Genomic DNA, 17818 nt, shown 5'->3' on the forward strand with positions numbered 1-17818 from the left:
GTGCAGGAATTTTTCTTATTCTAAAAGAAAAACAGAACTCTTTAATACCTCAAAAGAATATGATTCCAAACTTCACTATCACAGGATAGTGGATAACCTGAGGAAAATATATGGGGCCAAGCAGTGATGCTAAGATCTGGTCAAAAGGAAAAATTGGTAGATGCTTTAGACATATGGATATGTGAAATTATATTTTCAACATTAATTTATGTATTCTGTAAGTTTTGGTTAACAATTAACAAGTAGTGGGATATTGGGATATGATGAGTTTATGGGTATTAGTGGTTACATATCACTGGCAGTTGATTTGAAAGAGTATAGAACTCATTACCCAGGAACGGCATAACGTATCTTTTAACTTACAACTAATAAAGAAATCATAATGAGTAGGGGGAATCAGTCAAATCATCAATGCAAATATTAAATAATAAAGGAGTCAACATAACAGCCGCAGTCATACCTACAGTAGTGAAGACAGCCGAATAGATCATTAATTACTAGAAAAAAATATGATTGAGACTGAAGACTGAGGACTGAGATCTGAGATGATGCTATCAATCTATCTCCAAGATCATGGTGCCATGACAGAAGACAACTGTTGTATGAATCAACTAACATGGTGAGCTCACCACAGATTGTTCCACAGAATGAAACAGGGCACTTGCCAAGAAGCGTTCATGCCCTGGGGCAGAATCAAAAGCAATATTTCAGTGAGAAAAACCAGGGAGCTGCCACTGGCAGTAGTATTTGAGGGGCATATGAGCCGTTTGGCAATAGTGGCAGAGAGCCACGTCGTTCACAGCATCTCAGCAAACTACAGTACCAGCCATGAGCTAAGGCATTGTGAGAGGCAGTGGATCTACTTGGACGCCACCAGGTACTCACTGAGTTTTGTTGCATTGTTATAAGAGGATAGCTGTATGTTTCTCAGTGTTGCCCCGGCTGAGAGCTCACCTTCATTGTACAGGGGGGTGTATGGTGGTGTACTGGAGCTGTCACATTCTGCTGAGTCTGAGGCTCCGCCCTCATCGCCTGATAGGCTGATGTCGTCAGGTGTGTTGTCCTCACCACCCTCCAAGTCCCCAATAGAACCTTCCAGAAGAAACAAGAGGGAACATTTAATTGAATTGAAAATCTTTACTCATTTATATGAAGGCATTAACCACTAACCCACAGCACAATAACATCAGGTGAAGGAATCCATACCCCAATTCATGACGATATATTTAGCCATTTGAATTTAATACAGTGAAACTAGAATATTGTGCGGTCACTCCTCAATAGAGATTACTGAACAGAAAGCTCTGAAGTGATTAAATTTTTCATTTCATGTCCCTTGTAAAATTGGTCTCATGGAATTAGGAGTGCCCAAAAAAATTAAGGATAGCAAATTCTGCACAATAGATTTAGTAATGTGTGAAAAAAGTAAGTGCTATTCCCTGAACGCAACATTGATAATACATTTTATATTTGGTACACTAAAGCGGTTTTACTAATGTCATAAGATAATTAACTCACACCTGATATTGTATTTCTATAATCCCTGCTGACTACCTGCCGATTATGTTGCTGAGCTATTTTAGACCGGTGAGGATAGCCTAAATTAAAGCATAATAATATCATGCTTTCATAATAATGCTAATAATGCTTTAAAATAATAAAAATTAATTGATATGCATTCTCCTAATAATTATCATTCAGACTAAATAAAACCAAGGATGAGAACACAAAACCTCTCGTTGTTTTCATCAGACCCAGTCCCCATCATCACTGTGCTGCTCATTATAGTCTCATTCTATTGGTGCAGGTCGGGAGCAGCTCTCTCCTCATGTGCTTTCAATGTACTGTCACACACAGAAAAGGTTCTACATGAGACCACTCTAATTATAAAAGCACACCAGTATTTCAAATCGCATTGGATGCCACGACTCTCTGTAGACATAACGTTACAGCCTATTCCCAGGAGAACACAGAGAGATTATTAATTAATCTCCGGCCCTATTCCATAAAGAGGATTAGGAACTGTCAAGTCAGTGTAAATGGTTATTCTACTGATTACCATGGGAGAAAATAAACAACAAATGCAAACACAAAGGCATTGCAATTAAGTCTTGGGGCACAACACATAATTTTAAACAAGTACATTTTTGTCAAATTAATACTGGATATTAAAATGGGATTTTACCCCATAGTTTGTCAATTAATTTCCATGAGGTTGTGATGAGCGAAGTGGGATTGTTCCAAGCTAAAGCCATGACTGGGGGCGTATATATTTACACTCCTAGAACAAAAAGGCCTATAATCTATACAAAGCACACAACAATACCCGTGAATAAAGAGTCTTGTAGAAAAAGGGAAAGGGAATTTTTCTAATTCTGTTAATTTCACTTCCAAGCAATTAAAACGAGGCGGAGATAATGCTTGGAAACAATCGCTGCCTGACAAAGTGTTTCTGTCTTTGTAAATGAAACATCTTTAGGCTAATTTTGACTTCCACGCCTGCATGGCTCACTGTTTCAGATAAAATTAACAGTTAGATTTGGACCTTAATAATAATAAAAAGATGAAAGAAAAAAAGATCGATCCCGAACATAATATTTTAGAATTATGTGGTTCGAGCTTTGGTAGATCAAATTTTCAGTATCTGTGAGGACATTTTCATACAATTAATTTTCCTTTAATCATAATTGTACAAAGGGACTTCTCTGTATAAAATTCCAATTATATTTCTTGTTAAAAATGTAAGTTTGAATTATGATTTCTTTCCTCATTACTGTTCTGGTTTAATGAATCAATCGCCGCATCACTGCTTTCAGACATCAAATGGTGCGGAATAAGTTTAAACTTTTGCCTCATTTATCCACAAAAAATAGAATATTTTTCCCTCTTCAGGATAGTTGGAAGAAAGGATAGTATAGGCTACTTGATAAGCATTGTACCATCCTACATCATTTGAACTTTTCAAAGTTATAACCACAAATTATTTAAAACTCACTGAATAAAACGGTGTTAAACAATTCAGAATTAGACTTAACAAATAAAAATATATATTAATTTGTTAACCAATCATATTAAGTATATTAACTAACAGAAAACAACCCAGAAATATATCACACAATGGAGATTTGTAGCCTAGTATAATTTGAGGAGCAAGTGTCTGGACTGTCAATCAAGTATTGAACTGCTGCCATAAGCCAGATTCTGAAATAAGTCTCAAGCCATTCATGTGTGTGCACTCAGAGACACACACTAACCTGCATGCATCTGTGACACAGAATTTTCATCATAAGGACATCAGTGAAAAAGAAAGAGAGACCGGGGGGTGTGGGGGGGGCTCAGAGCAGCCTCCATCTGCCACTCTAATGCAGCACAGAACAAAGTGTTGAGCTGATGAAGGCAGAGGAGATACTGCTTTATTAACTTGCCATCCACATCAAACCTGTGTGCTCAGCAGCGGTGATTAAACACAGAGACAACACATCAAACCTGCATGCTCAACAAGCCTGATTAAACAGCCGCCGCGCCTCACCAGCTCTTACACTAATAACCATCTTACAAAACAGTAGAACTAGAAGAGAAGCGCTACTTGTATCAGACAATCAGAGACTTGTGAGAAAGAAGAAAACCTTACAGGGCGAGTGAGAGAGGCCCTTTGGTATGTACTCTTGAGGAGGGAACTGGGCTACCTGACATAGAGTCACATGCTGAAGAGGAGCCTCGTATTGATCAGAGTAAAGGGAATAACGAAGGATTGAGTAAATATTATTTTTACTTCAGTTCTATCAGGTCTTTCAAGCTTGAACCCCCCCAAGAGGGTTCAAAGCCCACTTCAATTATCAGAATTCAGCTTTCGTTGTACTTTGCAAAAAATGTAGTCCATGCGATCGGATTGATTTTTCTAATTTGATATCTAGGTGAAAAATAAATAAAAAATCCTTACAGAAATCAAGCAAAACGTGTAGAATTTGACAGATCTGAAATCCTGGTGACATTGATCGCTCTGAAGATCTCCAAATCTCCTGCGATGATGATTGAGTACTCTGCAGACAGATGAAGGACCAGAGTGCAGTGGTGTGACGGGCGCCACAGTCCCTGACGTCGCAGATAAGCCTGAGGGCCTCTGGGCTACTCTGCTCTGCACTCTCACTGCCCTGCCAGCAGATGAGTGGCAGGGACTCACTCTGGTCCAACTGCAGACAGACAGGTGTAGATCAGGGAGATGGATGCTCTGAAACAGGCTGGGGCCCGGCACACCACTCTAACTGGGTTCAGAATGACCATACCACTCCCTAGCTGCCTCACCAGCCCTCAGTGAAGACCCAGGCCCACATAGAGGCTATAGAGAGGATCCACAGCCTGTGGGCAGTCACACACTCTATAATGCCTGTATATGGGCATGATTGGGAAATGAGTATGGTTGGTAGACTACATACTTTTCTTACCATGTAGAATGTTGGGGTTGTGGAACAGAAAATAAGTCATCCATATTTTAGTGGCTTCATCTCATGTCATTCCATCACTTTATAAATAAGTAGCATTCCTGTGAGCAGAACTGTCTATCAAACCACTTAAATACAGCCAGACTAAACACAGTCAGAAAATATATGCAGACAGATATGAGTTATAGCCTGCAACTAAATAGAAAAATATATCTGCATAAAATGTCTGTCAACGCCATCAGTGATATGAATGAGTGATTATAATACTTATGATAATGACTGTGATTATAATATGATGATAATGCGTGGCAATGATATTCATGTGCACAGGGCATTGGAACACTTCAAACAGGGCCCGCCTGATCCCAAATGTGGACGACGTGACAGCAGGACGTCAAACATCAAACAGTTAAATCCCCGGACAGAGCACTGAGGTACAGAAGCTTTTCTTTTACACCTCCCCAAATTAAATCTCTCTATCTCACCCTCTTTTCCCTTAACTACATCCCTCACTCCATCCTATATAATCATCCCCCACATTTCTCCCCTTTCCACCCTGCCATCTCTTTTATATTCTCGCTCTCCCGCTTTCTTCCCCTCCCTTCCTCCCTCCCTCCCTCCCTCCCTCTACCCCCCACCACCCCTCCCTCGCTCTCTGAAAAAAAACGCTGTGACTGGGAGCGTCACTCTGTGCGGATAGCTGGGAGCCGTTCTCGGTTATCGGCTCCTGCAGACTCTCTCTGCTGGTCTGATCTGTCTCCTCTTCATTAAGCAAATACGCCGACGTGGAAATGAAAACATAATAGCTATTTGATTTCCAGCAAGATATTTTGCATATTGGTTCGGAGCTGATAGCGGAATTTCATCAAGTCGTTATTTTTTTTTTTTTCATTGGTTTAAAACAGAATTACTGAGCTGGGCGGCTTCAGCAGGATTTCTTTACATTGCTGGGAAAATAAAAAAAATAAAAAAAAAGAACAGTTCCCCAGGAAGACTACTTAAACGATTAAATATCCCCCATTCCCCTTTTTCTCCTTTTGATAACACGAAATAAATTTAAAGAATTCACAGTGCTTTAGGTTCACTATACTAATCAGAGATAGGAAGGAGAAAATTAACTCCTTAATGAGCAGGAGCTCTCTCCCTGATAATGGTCCAGGGGAGACGACAGGGTGAATGAACCCACAGAAAGAGAACGGGAAGAGGAAAGGAAAACAGGAAGGAGTCAGTAACATGGAGGGAAACCAGCTTCCCTCCTGCCTGGATATCACTCTGTGGGCCCTGAGAGGGCAGGTGTGATGGTAGATAGCACCAAGGTTACCCACTGCCCAGCATCACCAGTGATGGATAGTCCAGTGCAGGGTATACTTCATGCCCCCATGAGAGAAAAACTACCCCTGCAAGTGGAGATCAACAAACCTCTTCACACCAATCTATCAGATAGCCCCACCTCTCAAGAGGACATTTCTGCTGGGCTAAAATAAATCTTTCCTCTTGTTTTCCATGTTGGAACATGGTGTTTTTAGCCATGATAGGGTCCAAGTGTCTCTGAGCCTCATACACACTAACAGCATTACATTCACAATGGCATTCTCACATTTTCACCTAGCTCCTCTAGCTACCTCCCAATACAGAATTTTCAGATGAGTCCAGATTGTGTGACACCTCATGGGCAGCAGGGTGGGAAACAGGTTGTTTAAGACACTCATTATACCAACCACACCTTATATCTTGAGATACAGTATATTCCCCACATCAATGGCATCAAACCAGCATTGTGTGCACCAAGGCACAATGAATGGTGAGGTATAAAAAGACATCTGTGATTGCAAGGACATTTTACAAGATTTCATCACCTTTGTTTGGGTGCAGAATACAGATTATTATCATCAGAGTATTTGCATTTGTCAATACATTTCACACGGCTTAAAATTCAACAGGTATCTGGTATGGAACATATTCAAGAGCAGAGCAACATCTAGCTGTGTGACCTAGCTATGACCTGGTGACCTCTCAACCATTTTAGTTATTTGACTATAAACCTCACTGTCCTTGTTCATCCACTTGTAATTACAGTAACTGTTAAAGCATTAACATTGATCAAAATAGTAACATCTAACAGTAATGTTCAACAGATTTAAAATGTATATTATAAATGACACTTCATAATCATAATGAGGCTTTTATATGACCAGTGTAGCATATGGTCCCTCTCTAGGATACAGTATGTGGAATGATGTCCCTTCCCTCCCTAGACACACATCACAACGGTTCCTACTTGGCACCTCATCAAACACTCTCCCGGTGAAAGATGGTCATTATTATCAAGGCCATGATACTATCCCATAGAGGTTATATAGGAGGAGGTCTGGGCCTATGATCCACTCATTATCGGATGTACTGTATGTAAGAATGTGTGTGTTGTGTTGTCTAAAGGGAAAATTGTGTACTGTATTTGTCCGTGTTTTCTTGTGTTTAAGATGTAATGCATTTTAAGAGAAGGTTTTGTGTCATGCTGCCTGTACGTGGGAGGGTTATTATGAATACATTTCTCACTCACACACAGACACAACCTCCAAAAACAAGACACACACAGACACAAAAACAATTGAAAAACATTGACAACAATTTTCCCTAAATAAGAAAAAAGGCCGCTGCAACTGTGTGCCGCTCTATCCCCTCTCCATGGTCATATTTGCTCTTGGGCAGAGAGTACAGCCAGAGCAGAGCACATGAGGGGAGAACCAGGGGGAGTTGAGTTGCCAGGCGGCTAGAGCCGAGACCCTGGACTATTGAAGCCAGGCATGCAGACAAGAGCCAGGCGATAAGCGCCCTGATAAAAGATAGAAAATAGCAGCAGATTTTAACTTTCCCACCATCCCAAGATCCATGGGGAGAAGGGGGGTGGGGTTGAATCCCCCCCGAACAACCAGCAAGGCCACTGAGTGGGTATACTGACGCACTCAGACACACACACCCCTCCAATTCACATTTTTGACTAGTGTGTGTGTGTTTGTGTGTACGGAAACTGGATAGAGGGACCTTTCGCAATAACATCCCCCTCAATCTTCTGATCATAATACATACCTTATTTCACATAAATCTAATGCTTTGGACATCCAACATACACACCTAAGAGGTTTGAAAATGTATCCTACTCCTTAGTATAGGAGCCGTAAATAGGTCTAGGGACTATAGCGTTCAGCTGTGGGTCTTTATGTTGTAACCAAGCGAACAGTTTGCTGAGCCAATTGTAAATAGATGTGCCTATAAAAATCTAAATGGGCATTATTATAGGCATCACTAGGGGGTCGTAAAGGGGTCACTAATCCATCCCGCACACACACACACACAGACAGACACAAGGTCAGTGGATCTTAAGCTTGACTGTTATTTTCCAAAACAGAAACCACAGTAGAACAATCTCTACACTCTAGTCTGGAAGAATAAATATCAGTGACATTGTTGCATATTCTTTATCAGACTCTCACATGGTATAAAGGAAGTGTCCTTGAGCACCGATGATAATTTCCACACACATTTTCATAGAATTTAGGTCATTTTGTGTCAAGTGCGTGTAAGATCTTAGGGCCAAACTCCTAACTTGGCTTGGATCCTAACATGGCCTTTTATGCCAATTACACGCACGCTTAAGTGAATCTACACAGGTCTGAGTAGTTCATATCCTAACTTTTAGCTTGGTGCCAGTCTTTCTCTGTGCCATCCATTTTCAGAGCAACACCACTACAAGCATGGAACTGGAGGTGCAAACAATGAAAGAAATCTGAGTGAGTCAAGTTAGAATCATCCCCTTAGTAATTACTTATGTGGGAGGGAACATGTGAGAGATTTTATAAAAGGAGGATGATTGCAATCCCTCCACCACTCTCCTCCTTGATCTTAACCCTGAATGAAGATGGGAGGGGGAGTGATTATGATGGTATGCAGAGGAGAGGAGAAGAGGAGAGGAGAAAAGCCTCAACCTACCGCCTTTTCTCCTCCACTAAGGCTCTCGAAGCTCTGACAGAAACAAGCAGGAGATCTAAGCACCTCCTCCTCTTCCTGAGCCTTGTTCTATCTCCTCCTCTCTCTCTGTCTGAAGTGCCGCGGCCTTCGGTTGGCCATCTTATCTGAGCATTGACCCTGAGGCCTTAGCTTAACTCTCCAACCAGAGGAGCCTACAACCATTGCCACTGCTCCGACAGACAAACACTTCCACAGATGTTTCTGCTAGCTCGAGAGACTAAACACATCCCCGAGCCAGAGAAGAAAAACCTGCCCAGATTTGGATCACCAAAACAGTGCTCAAAGTGCAGAGGCTGTTGGGAAGCTGGAGCGAAAGTGACCCCCAGTGAACGTGTTGGGGGTTAGGGTTTAGACTAGACTGATACAGCCCTGATAGGAGACGATGAGAGGCCTCGACTCATGGCCTAGCTGCTTTTATCCACTTAACGCTGCTTTACAGGCTTTACGCAGGCTATTGGATCACTGTGATATATCTATGCTTGGATATCCAAATTGTTCTGGCTTGTATCTACAGTGTTTGAGTACATCTAAATGGTGTTAACTACACAATGTATTTGCTTACTAAGAACTACAGTATCATAGCCTACTGTTTATGCACTGAGTATGCACCTGCTCTTTAACCCACTCAGTATACAGGTTGCCCTGTGGAAGTCACAACTGTGTATTTCAAAGATGTGTAATATCTACACGTAACCTGTTAAACCACAATACTATTTTATGGCTCTCCTGTAATTGTTATGACTTAATTATACATCCTAAAAGGACATAAAAACACAGTGGCTACTGCTACTACCCCCTGAAGAGAAACCCTGGAAAGAGAGGAGCTGCATATAGCCAGGATATACAATAACACTAGTCTTCCACATCACTATTTCCAACAGTAACTTATCGAGGCATTGCATGATCATATGACCATAGGACCATGTCAGTTTATATTGGTCTAACAACAATTTCAGATTTAGAGATCAACAAAAAATAAATTGAAAGGGCAAAAAAGGGAAGAGAGCAAAAAAAAAAAAAAGAGGAAATGGAGAGTAAAAGAAAGGGGCAGAGGGGCGGATGGCAGTTGAAATGTTATCTATCCCTCCCGTCACATGGCTTAAAAAAAAAAAAAGATCCTGGGAGTGTGAGTGTGATAACTCTGTGGAACATGTAGAGGGGATGTAGAGGAGATAGCGTGGGGTTAGCTTGTTAAATATAACCCACTGCATGGCTGGCAGCAGCAAAGAAAGGGGGTATTTTCAAGAGGCAGGGCATCACTGTAGCCCTCACTGCTCCGATAACATCCAGAAGGGGGAGAGGGAACGCAGCCCAGAAAAGATGCACTCACATCTATACATCTTCCCTGGTTGCGAAAGGAAGTATCAGCACCCCTCAAACGCAAAAAGCCACAACGGGATTTCTGATGGGAAAAATGTGTTCTTCTCAGATGATGGTAAGATAGGTGGGAGTACAGCCAAATGTCAAAGATGATAAATGGAAGAGTGCAGAGAAACAAGTGCACATACACAGTACACACACAATTGAATGCACATACATACAGTTGAAGTCGGAAGTTTACATACAGTGAGGGAAAAAAGTATTTGATCCCCTGCTGATTTTGTATGTTTGCCCACTGACAAAGACATGATCAGTCTATAATTTTAATGGTAGGTTTATTTGAACAGTGAGAGACAGAATAACAACAACAAAAATCCAGAAAAACGCATATCAAAAATGTTATAAATTGATTTTTCATTTTAATGAGGGAAATAAGTATTTGACCCCTCTGCAAAACATGACTTAGTACTTGGTGGCAAAACCCTTGTTGGCAATCACAGAGGTCAGATGTTTCTTGTAGTTGGCCACCAGGTTTGCACACATCTCAGGAGGGATTTTGTCAAACTCCTCTTTGCAGATCTTCTCCAAGTCATTAAGGTTTTGAGGCTGACGTTTGGCAACTTGAACCTTCAGCTCCCTCCACAGATTTTCTATGGGATTAAGGTCTGGAGACTGGCTAGGCCACTCCACGACCTTAATGTGCTTCTTCTTGAGCCACTCCTTTGTTGCCTTGGCCGTGTGTTTTGGGTCATTGTCATGCTGGAATACCCATCCACGACCCATTTCAATGCCCTGGCTGAGGGAAGGAGGTTCTCACCCAAGATTTGACGGTACATGGCCCTGTCCATCGTCCCTTTGATGCAGTGAAGTTGTCCTGTCCCCTTAGCAGAAAAACACCCCCAAAGCATAATGTTTCCACCTCCATGTTTGACGGTGGGGATGGTGTTCTTGGGGTCATAGGCAGCATTCCTCCTCCTCCAAACACGGCGAGATGAGTTGATGCCAAAGAGCTCGATTTTGGTCTCATCTGACCACAACACTTTCACCCAGTTCTCCTCTGAATCATTAAGATGTTTATTGGCAAACTTCAGACGGCCCTGTATATGTGCTTTCTTGAGCAGGGGGACCTTGCGGGCGCTGCAGGATTTCAGTCCTTCACGGCGTAGTGTGTTACCAATTGTTTTCTTGGTGACTATGGTCCCAGCTGCCTTGAGATCATTGACAAGATCCTCCCGTGTATTTCTGGGCTGATTCCTCACTGTTCTCATGATCATTGCAACTCCACGAGGTGAGATCTTGCATGGAGCCCCAGGCCGAGGTAGATTGACAGTTATTTTGTGTTTCTTCCATTTGCGAATAATCGCACCAACTGTTGTCACCTTCTCACCAAGCTGCTTGGCGATGGTCTTGTAGCCCATTCCTGCCTTGTGTAGGTCTACAATCTTGTCCCTGACATCCTTGGAGAGCTCTTTGGTCTTGGCCATGGTGGAGAGTTTGGAATCTGATTGATTGATTGCTTCTGGACAGGTGTCTTTTATACAGGTAACAAGCTGAGATTAGGAGCACTCCCTTTAAGAGTGTGTTCCTAATCTTAGTTTGGTACCTGTATAAAAGACACGTGGGAGCCAGAAATCTTTCTGATTGAGAGGGGGTCAAATACATATTTCCCTCATTAAAATGCAAATCAATTTATAACATTTTTGACATGCGTTTCTCTGGATTATTATTATTTTTATTCTGTCTCTCACTGTTCAAATAAACCTACCATTAAAATGATAGACTGATCATTTCTTTGTCAGTGGGCAAACGTACAAAATCAGCAGGGGATCAAATACTTTTTTCCCTCACTGTATTGAAGCAACATCTCAAGACATCAGTCAGGAAGTTAAAGCTTGGTTGCAAATGGGTCTTCCAAATGGACAATAACCCCAAGCATACTTCCAAAGTTGTGGCAAAATGGCTTAAGGACAACAAAGTCAAGGTATTGGAGTGGCCATCACAAAGCCCTGACCTCAATCCTATAGACAATTTGTGGGCAGAACTGAAAAAGCGTGTGCGAGCAAGGAGGCCTACAAACCTGACTCAGTTACACCAGCTCTGTCAGGAGGATTGGGACAAAATTCACCCAATTTATTTTGGGAAGCTTATGGAAAGCTACCCGAAACGTTTGACCCAAGTTAAACAATTTAAAGGCAATGCTACCAAATCCTAATTGAGCGTATGTAAACTTCTGACCCACTGGGAATGTGATGAAAGAATTAAATGCTGAAATAAATCATTCTCTCTACTATTATTCTGACATTTAACATTCTTAAAATAAAGTGGTGATCCTAACTGACCTAAGACAGGGAATTTTTATTAGGATTAAATGTCAGGAATTGTGAAAAACTGAGTTGAAATGTATTTGGCTAAGGTGTATGTAATATCTCTCTCTCTCTCCTCCCCGCCCTCTCTCATATATATATATATATATGTAGTACAGATCAGGGACCCATGACATAATTCCGTTACCGGGTGTAAATCCATTTAATTTACTGTTGTAGTTCAATAACCAAAATATACTTTTTTCAATCTTAAGGTGCCATAGCTGATACCCCATTCTTTCTGCAGACATATTTCAACCTTAATTCAGAGCAGATATTTAACAGAGTTTTCGGAAAACATGGTCGCATTAAAACCTGAGGGAGATTTGACCATAATTAAGTTACAAAAGTTTGCATCTGCACAATTCTTCCACAAAAATTTGTTTGGGTTAAATTCTGTGGAAATTGTTACAAGTAGTTCCTGTGCATAGAGTTGAATGGTTTGTTAAACTTTGAAATCAATGGTAATTCCGTTACCGTGGAATTTCCCCACATATTTCAAAATAATAAGACAGGTTATTATTAGTTTACAGCTGTAACGGAAATATTATTACAGTGTTCTGTTGTCTATATAAATCACTTTCTAATAAAGCCATATGATTGGTGATCTTTCACAAAGCTAGGTCTCATCATTATGGCGGCCCTATGGCTCCTCTATAGTTGCAATTAGTCATAAATATACTTATACAATTTAATAGGATATACATCACCCTAAGCTGAGGGCATAACCTAGAAAAAGCCACGTTTCATCAGTCACTAGCTGAGCTTAGTACATACCTCAGCTCTCATTAAAACAGAGCTGTTTCATTAGTTTGGAGTATTAGTTAGCTCTGATAAAGTCTGGTCCTGTCTTGTCTGGTCTGCCGTGGTGTGCAGTGCAGTGCCAGGGCGAGGTGTGTCTGTGTGGATGACTGTAGATAATTTTAATATCAGGCCGGTGTGGATTGCTGATAGTGTTTTAAGGCAGGGCCCAGTGGACTGAAAGCTGGTAGTACCTATCTGTAATTAGTAACCATTCCCTATCACTGATAAGATAAACTCACCCTGACCTTTTCAATTTTGGTCACCATGGCAACAGCCCTCTACCCCCCTATATTATTTTAGTGATTAAACAGCAAATAGCAGGGAGATGTGAGAAACTGATAGGGATGATTAATAACAGTGTTGGTTGAAGTGTGTGTGTGTTTGTGCGTGTGTGTAGGAGGGGCCGTCAGTGTCACAGAGCCATATGAATAGGCTTGGCTTGGCTTTTTGTGGTGAATAATGGAAATTTAAGATGAGCTGAAAAAGAAATAAAAGCAGGGGGATGAGAGCGATAGATGTCTCCTTTTTTTGAGAGGCACTCTCAGAGGAAAGGGAATATTAACGTTCCCTCCCCCTTCCCCCCTCCTCTCAGCCCATTGCCCACCACTCTCGAGGTTCAGCACTGAAAGTGTTATCTTTTGATTAATAATAAATGCTGGATTCCAGTATTACACTCACTTAAACAGTGTGGTTTTAAAGTGGGGAAAAACACCTTACTCAGAGAAACTGCTGGAAATTCAGAATACGAAACTTTACCTTGGTGAAGCACGCTTATAAATGTATACATTCATACTGCTATTACCAGGTTACAGCCGCAAGCGTATAGTCATGTAAAATCTTCCCATACATGAACCTTCCTGTATGTGCCATATAGTCGAGAAGAATGTAATCTAAAATGGGACTGAAGGGTAAAAGTAACCCAAAGATGTAATTATAATGACCCCTCCACACCGATCCTTACCAACCTGTCAAGACCATACACACCACTGCCCAGGTCCAGCCAGCCCAGTACACTTGAAGTATTAACCAGTCCCATCCTCTAATAACACTAACCAGACCAAACTCCCATAATCTTCACCTGGGCACCAAAATCTTCCTATAATTATACCAGTGAGGCCCAAAATCCCACTCCCTGGAACCGATCAGTCCATATTTGCATAAAAAAGAAATAGATGCAAAGTCTGACCAGTTGACTGAAAGGTCACTGTGGCATTGTACAGCATGAGGACAAACAAGCCCGGGCCCTGACAGTGTTTATCGGTTAGATCGCTGCTCTGATACAGGGAGAGACTCTTTCCCTAAACTAAGGGGAGATCTCCATGCATCTCTACTGGGGTTTTATATTGCACCCTTATTACTCAGAACGTAGGTGCAGCACAACTCAAGAGCAGTAACCAGTGGTATATAAGCTTGGTGCTGTAACCTTGGTCCACACCACAGTGTACTGTGATATACAGTAGTGTTTGAGAATATGCACATTTTGTGTAGTCACCATTTTGCAGCTATTGGGAAATTGGGAAAGAGGGTCAGTTGAATGTGGTGCCATGAAGGATTTAGCCAATCAGATAAACGTCAGCCATTCTGAGATATTTCTGAGATAAACCATTCCACAATATCTCTAGAAACATTCCAGGCCTTTCAGTGGAAGAGATAATGGATCCCATAGTGCTGAGTGATGTGCTCACAGAGGGGATCAGACACACACACACACACCTACTGAACAGTCTACACACCATTTTGGAAACCATTTTTGGGATAACACAGTGCTGGGATAAGCACTTACAGTAGCACTTACAAGGCCAAAGGGCTGTAGGACACACACACAGGACATGTCCGCACGATTGCTTGAGTAAGCGAATTAACCACAGTGATGGCTGAGGAGACCCTCCCAAATGATTTCTTATAGTCTGTATCACTTCCCTGACAGTTGATGTTCCACTTTCTTTTTCATTATTTATTTATCTATTTTTGCTTTGTGTGAATTCAGCTAAAATACTTCTAAAGCACTTAATGGTGCTATCGAGAGCCCAGATCTGCTGCCACACGCTGCCTGGCGGTTTCATTTGAGATATTCACGGGCCGGCCCCAAAGAACCGCAGCATTATCAAACGTCTAACGAGACTGACACGGCCAATTATTGACAAATGATTCCTTTAGAGCGCACCCGGCTCCCTTGATGAGCGCCAAGTTCCTTGATGAGCACATAGTCCCCCCTTCGTCCTCTGGGCCCGAGGACTTGTGTCTATCAGATTCTATTAAACGCTCAACACTTTGGCGAACAAAGCTGCCCGCGCCTTGCGTTCGCATTAACTGCTATTATATGCTCATGAACTTTGTCACGATCATAATGGTTCCCTCTTTATGCTCTTAACAACTCCAACCATTTCTCTTTTTTTGCCACTTGTTATAGGCAGATGAAGGTAAAAAGATGTCAGAGAACAATATGTCAGAAGACTGAGGGGACACCAATTGTGCTGGTTCCACACATATCCTTATCAAATATCACAGCTCTTGGAATTCTAAGTTAAAGAAAGGGAACCATTTGAATACCCAGAAGCTAATATCTGTAAAGGAACTAACGCTTTATCGGAAATTTGTACTGTGCACTTTTGAGTCTCCAGCCACCTTATCAATTGCATCGTAATCGGGGGACTTTGATGCATGACGCGATGGCTCAGGTGATAGATTGAAGCTGCTGATGAGCTCAGGTGGACAGAGAGGACAAAGGGATCAGGGGATGGAGGGCAAAAACATGTCTGAGACACATGAGATGAAAACTTTGATACAGATGCAACCGAACAAGAAAACTAGGGAATAGGCCAAAAGGGCAAAGTAGAGATTTAAGGAGAGAGAGAGAGGGAGGGAGAGGAAAGTGAGCCATGTGTAAAAACAGAGTAAATGAGGAGAGGGTCAGGACAGAGAGTGTGTCTGTAAAAACAAGGGCTTGACCCACGACCCATGGCTGGTGCCGAGGCTTTTTGTTTTTCAGCCCAGGCCCCTTGCTCCCTCTGCCAAGTCCACATCCTCTCTCACGAGGGTGTAGTTTCTTAACATTCATCATCGCTGAACTCTGAAACTTTATCAGCTACGGAACTCGGCGCCACGGACCCAGCCCCGGCTTTCTCGGCTCTCAGATAGGCCTGATAACACACTGATAGATTACAGCCGATTGTTTTACTTCAGGGGACACTGCTGCTGCTAATACTAATAATTTGACAAATTATTACTAAATGAGTTGGAGAAAGGGAAAGTGTGTCTGTCCGTCTGTCCGAGTGACATTCTTAGTATTGATGAGGGAGAAAAAAATAAAAAGGCAAGGAATAAGGAAGTATATCTTACCCTGAACTCTCATTCCATGAACTAATATGTAGAAGAGGTAAAAGACGAGAAAGGATGAGGAGAAAGTCGTGAGAGGATAGTTGACTAGAGGACATTAGCTAGATCTCTTGCTGGGATGGCGACGCCCATCCATCCACTGTTACCTTGTTCTCCTGGTCCATTGCAGCTAATCTCCAGCATGCATCATGAGTCAGGGACAGAGGGCACCTCCACCCCACCTCCTGCCTCCCTGACTGGGCCTGAAACAGAGCCTGTCTACCCCAGGACTCACACTGATGCACAGACACACACACACACACACACACACACACGCACAGATGCGCGCACACATACACACGGAAAGGAGGCACAAAGAGCAGGGGAAACCTGACCCTGCCAAGGGGCAGGGGATGGAGCGCCAGGTGACCTACGGTTTAAAAAACAGGGTCAAGTGTGATGCACAAGGACTCCACACAAAGACTAGTCTCTCTCTACTGTAGCAATCTATAACAAACCAGAGAGAACAGAGAGAGCTAGACTGCTTTCTTCCATTTCCTTATCCGTTGAAATTCATTTTAAATTAATCTACACTGAACAAAACTATAAAACGCAACATGCAATAATTTCAACGATTTTACTGAGTTATAGTTCATGTAAGTAAATCAGTCAATTTAAATAAATTCACTAGGCCCTAATCTATGGATTTCACATGACCGATATGCATCTGTTGGTCACAGATACCTTTAAAAAAAAAAAAGGATGGGGTGTGGATCAGAAAACAAGTCAGTATCTGGTGTGACCATCATTTGCCTCATGCAGTGCGACATCTCCTTCACATAGAGTTGATCAGGCTGTTGATTGCGGCCTGTGGAATGTTGTCCAACTCCTCTTCAATGGCTGTGTGAAGTTGCTGGATATTGGCGGGAACTGGAACACACCGTCATACACGTCGATCCGGAGCATCCCAAATATGCTCAATGGGTGGCAAGTCTAGTGAGTATGCAGGCCATGGACGAACTGGGACATTTTCAGCTTCCAGGAATTGTGTACAGATCCTTGTGACATGGGGCCGTGCATTATCATGCTGAAACATGAGGTGATGGCGGCAGATGAATGGCAAAAACGGTATCTCTGTGCATTCAAATTGCCATCGATAAAATGCAATTGTGTTCGTTGTGCGTAGCTTATGTTTGCCCATACTATAACCCCACCGTCACCATGGGGGACTCTGTTCACAACATTGACTTCAGCAAACCGCTTGCCCACACGATGCCATACACACTGTCTGCAATCTGCCCGGTACAGTTGAAACCGGGAATCTGTGAAGAGCACACTTCTCCAACGTGCCAGTGGCCATCGAAGGTGAGCATTTGCCCACTGAAGTCAGTTACAACACCAAACTACAGTCAGGTCAAGGCCCTGGTGAGGACGACAAGCACGCCGATGAGCTTCCCTGAGATGGTTTCTGACAGTTTGTGCAGAACTTCTTCGGTTGCGCAAACCCATAGTTTCATCAGCTGTCCGGGTGACTGGTCTCAGACGAGCCCG

At 42.3% G+C, this 17818-nt stretch overlaps 1 protein-coding gene across 2 annotated transcripts in view; it reads right to left on the minus strand.

Annotated features, from left to right (window-relative positions):
- LOC121531824 (zinc finger protein ZFPM1) overlaps positions 1 to 17818 on the minus strand; it is a 77846-nt gene that overhangs the window by 43594 nt on the left and 16434 nt on the right. For both annotated transcript variants that reach the window (XM_041837309.2, XM_041837308.2), the window contains exon 2: positions 955 to 1092. In XM_041837309.2, the coding sequence (XP_041693243.1) occupies positions 955 to 1092 (138 nt within the window). The remainder of the gene's footprint in view (positions 1 to 954; positions 1093 to 17818) is intronic.

Source organism: Coregonus clupeaformis, chromosome 19 (genome assembly GCF_020615455.1).
Source record: "Coregonus clupeaformis isolate EN_2021a chromosome 19, ASM2061545v1, whole genome shotgun sequence".
NCBI classification, from domain to species: domain Eukaryota; kingdom Metazoa; phylum Chordata; class Actinopteri; order Salmoniformes; family Salmonidae; genus Coregonus; species Coregonus clupeaformis.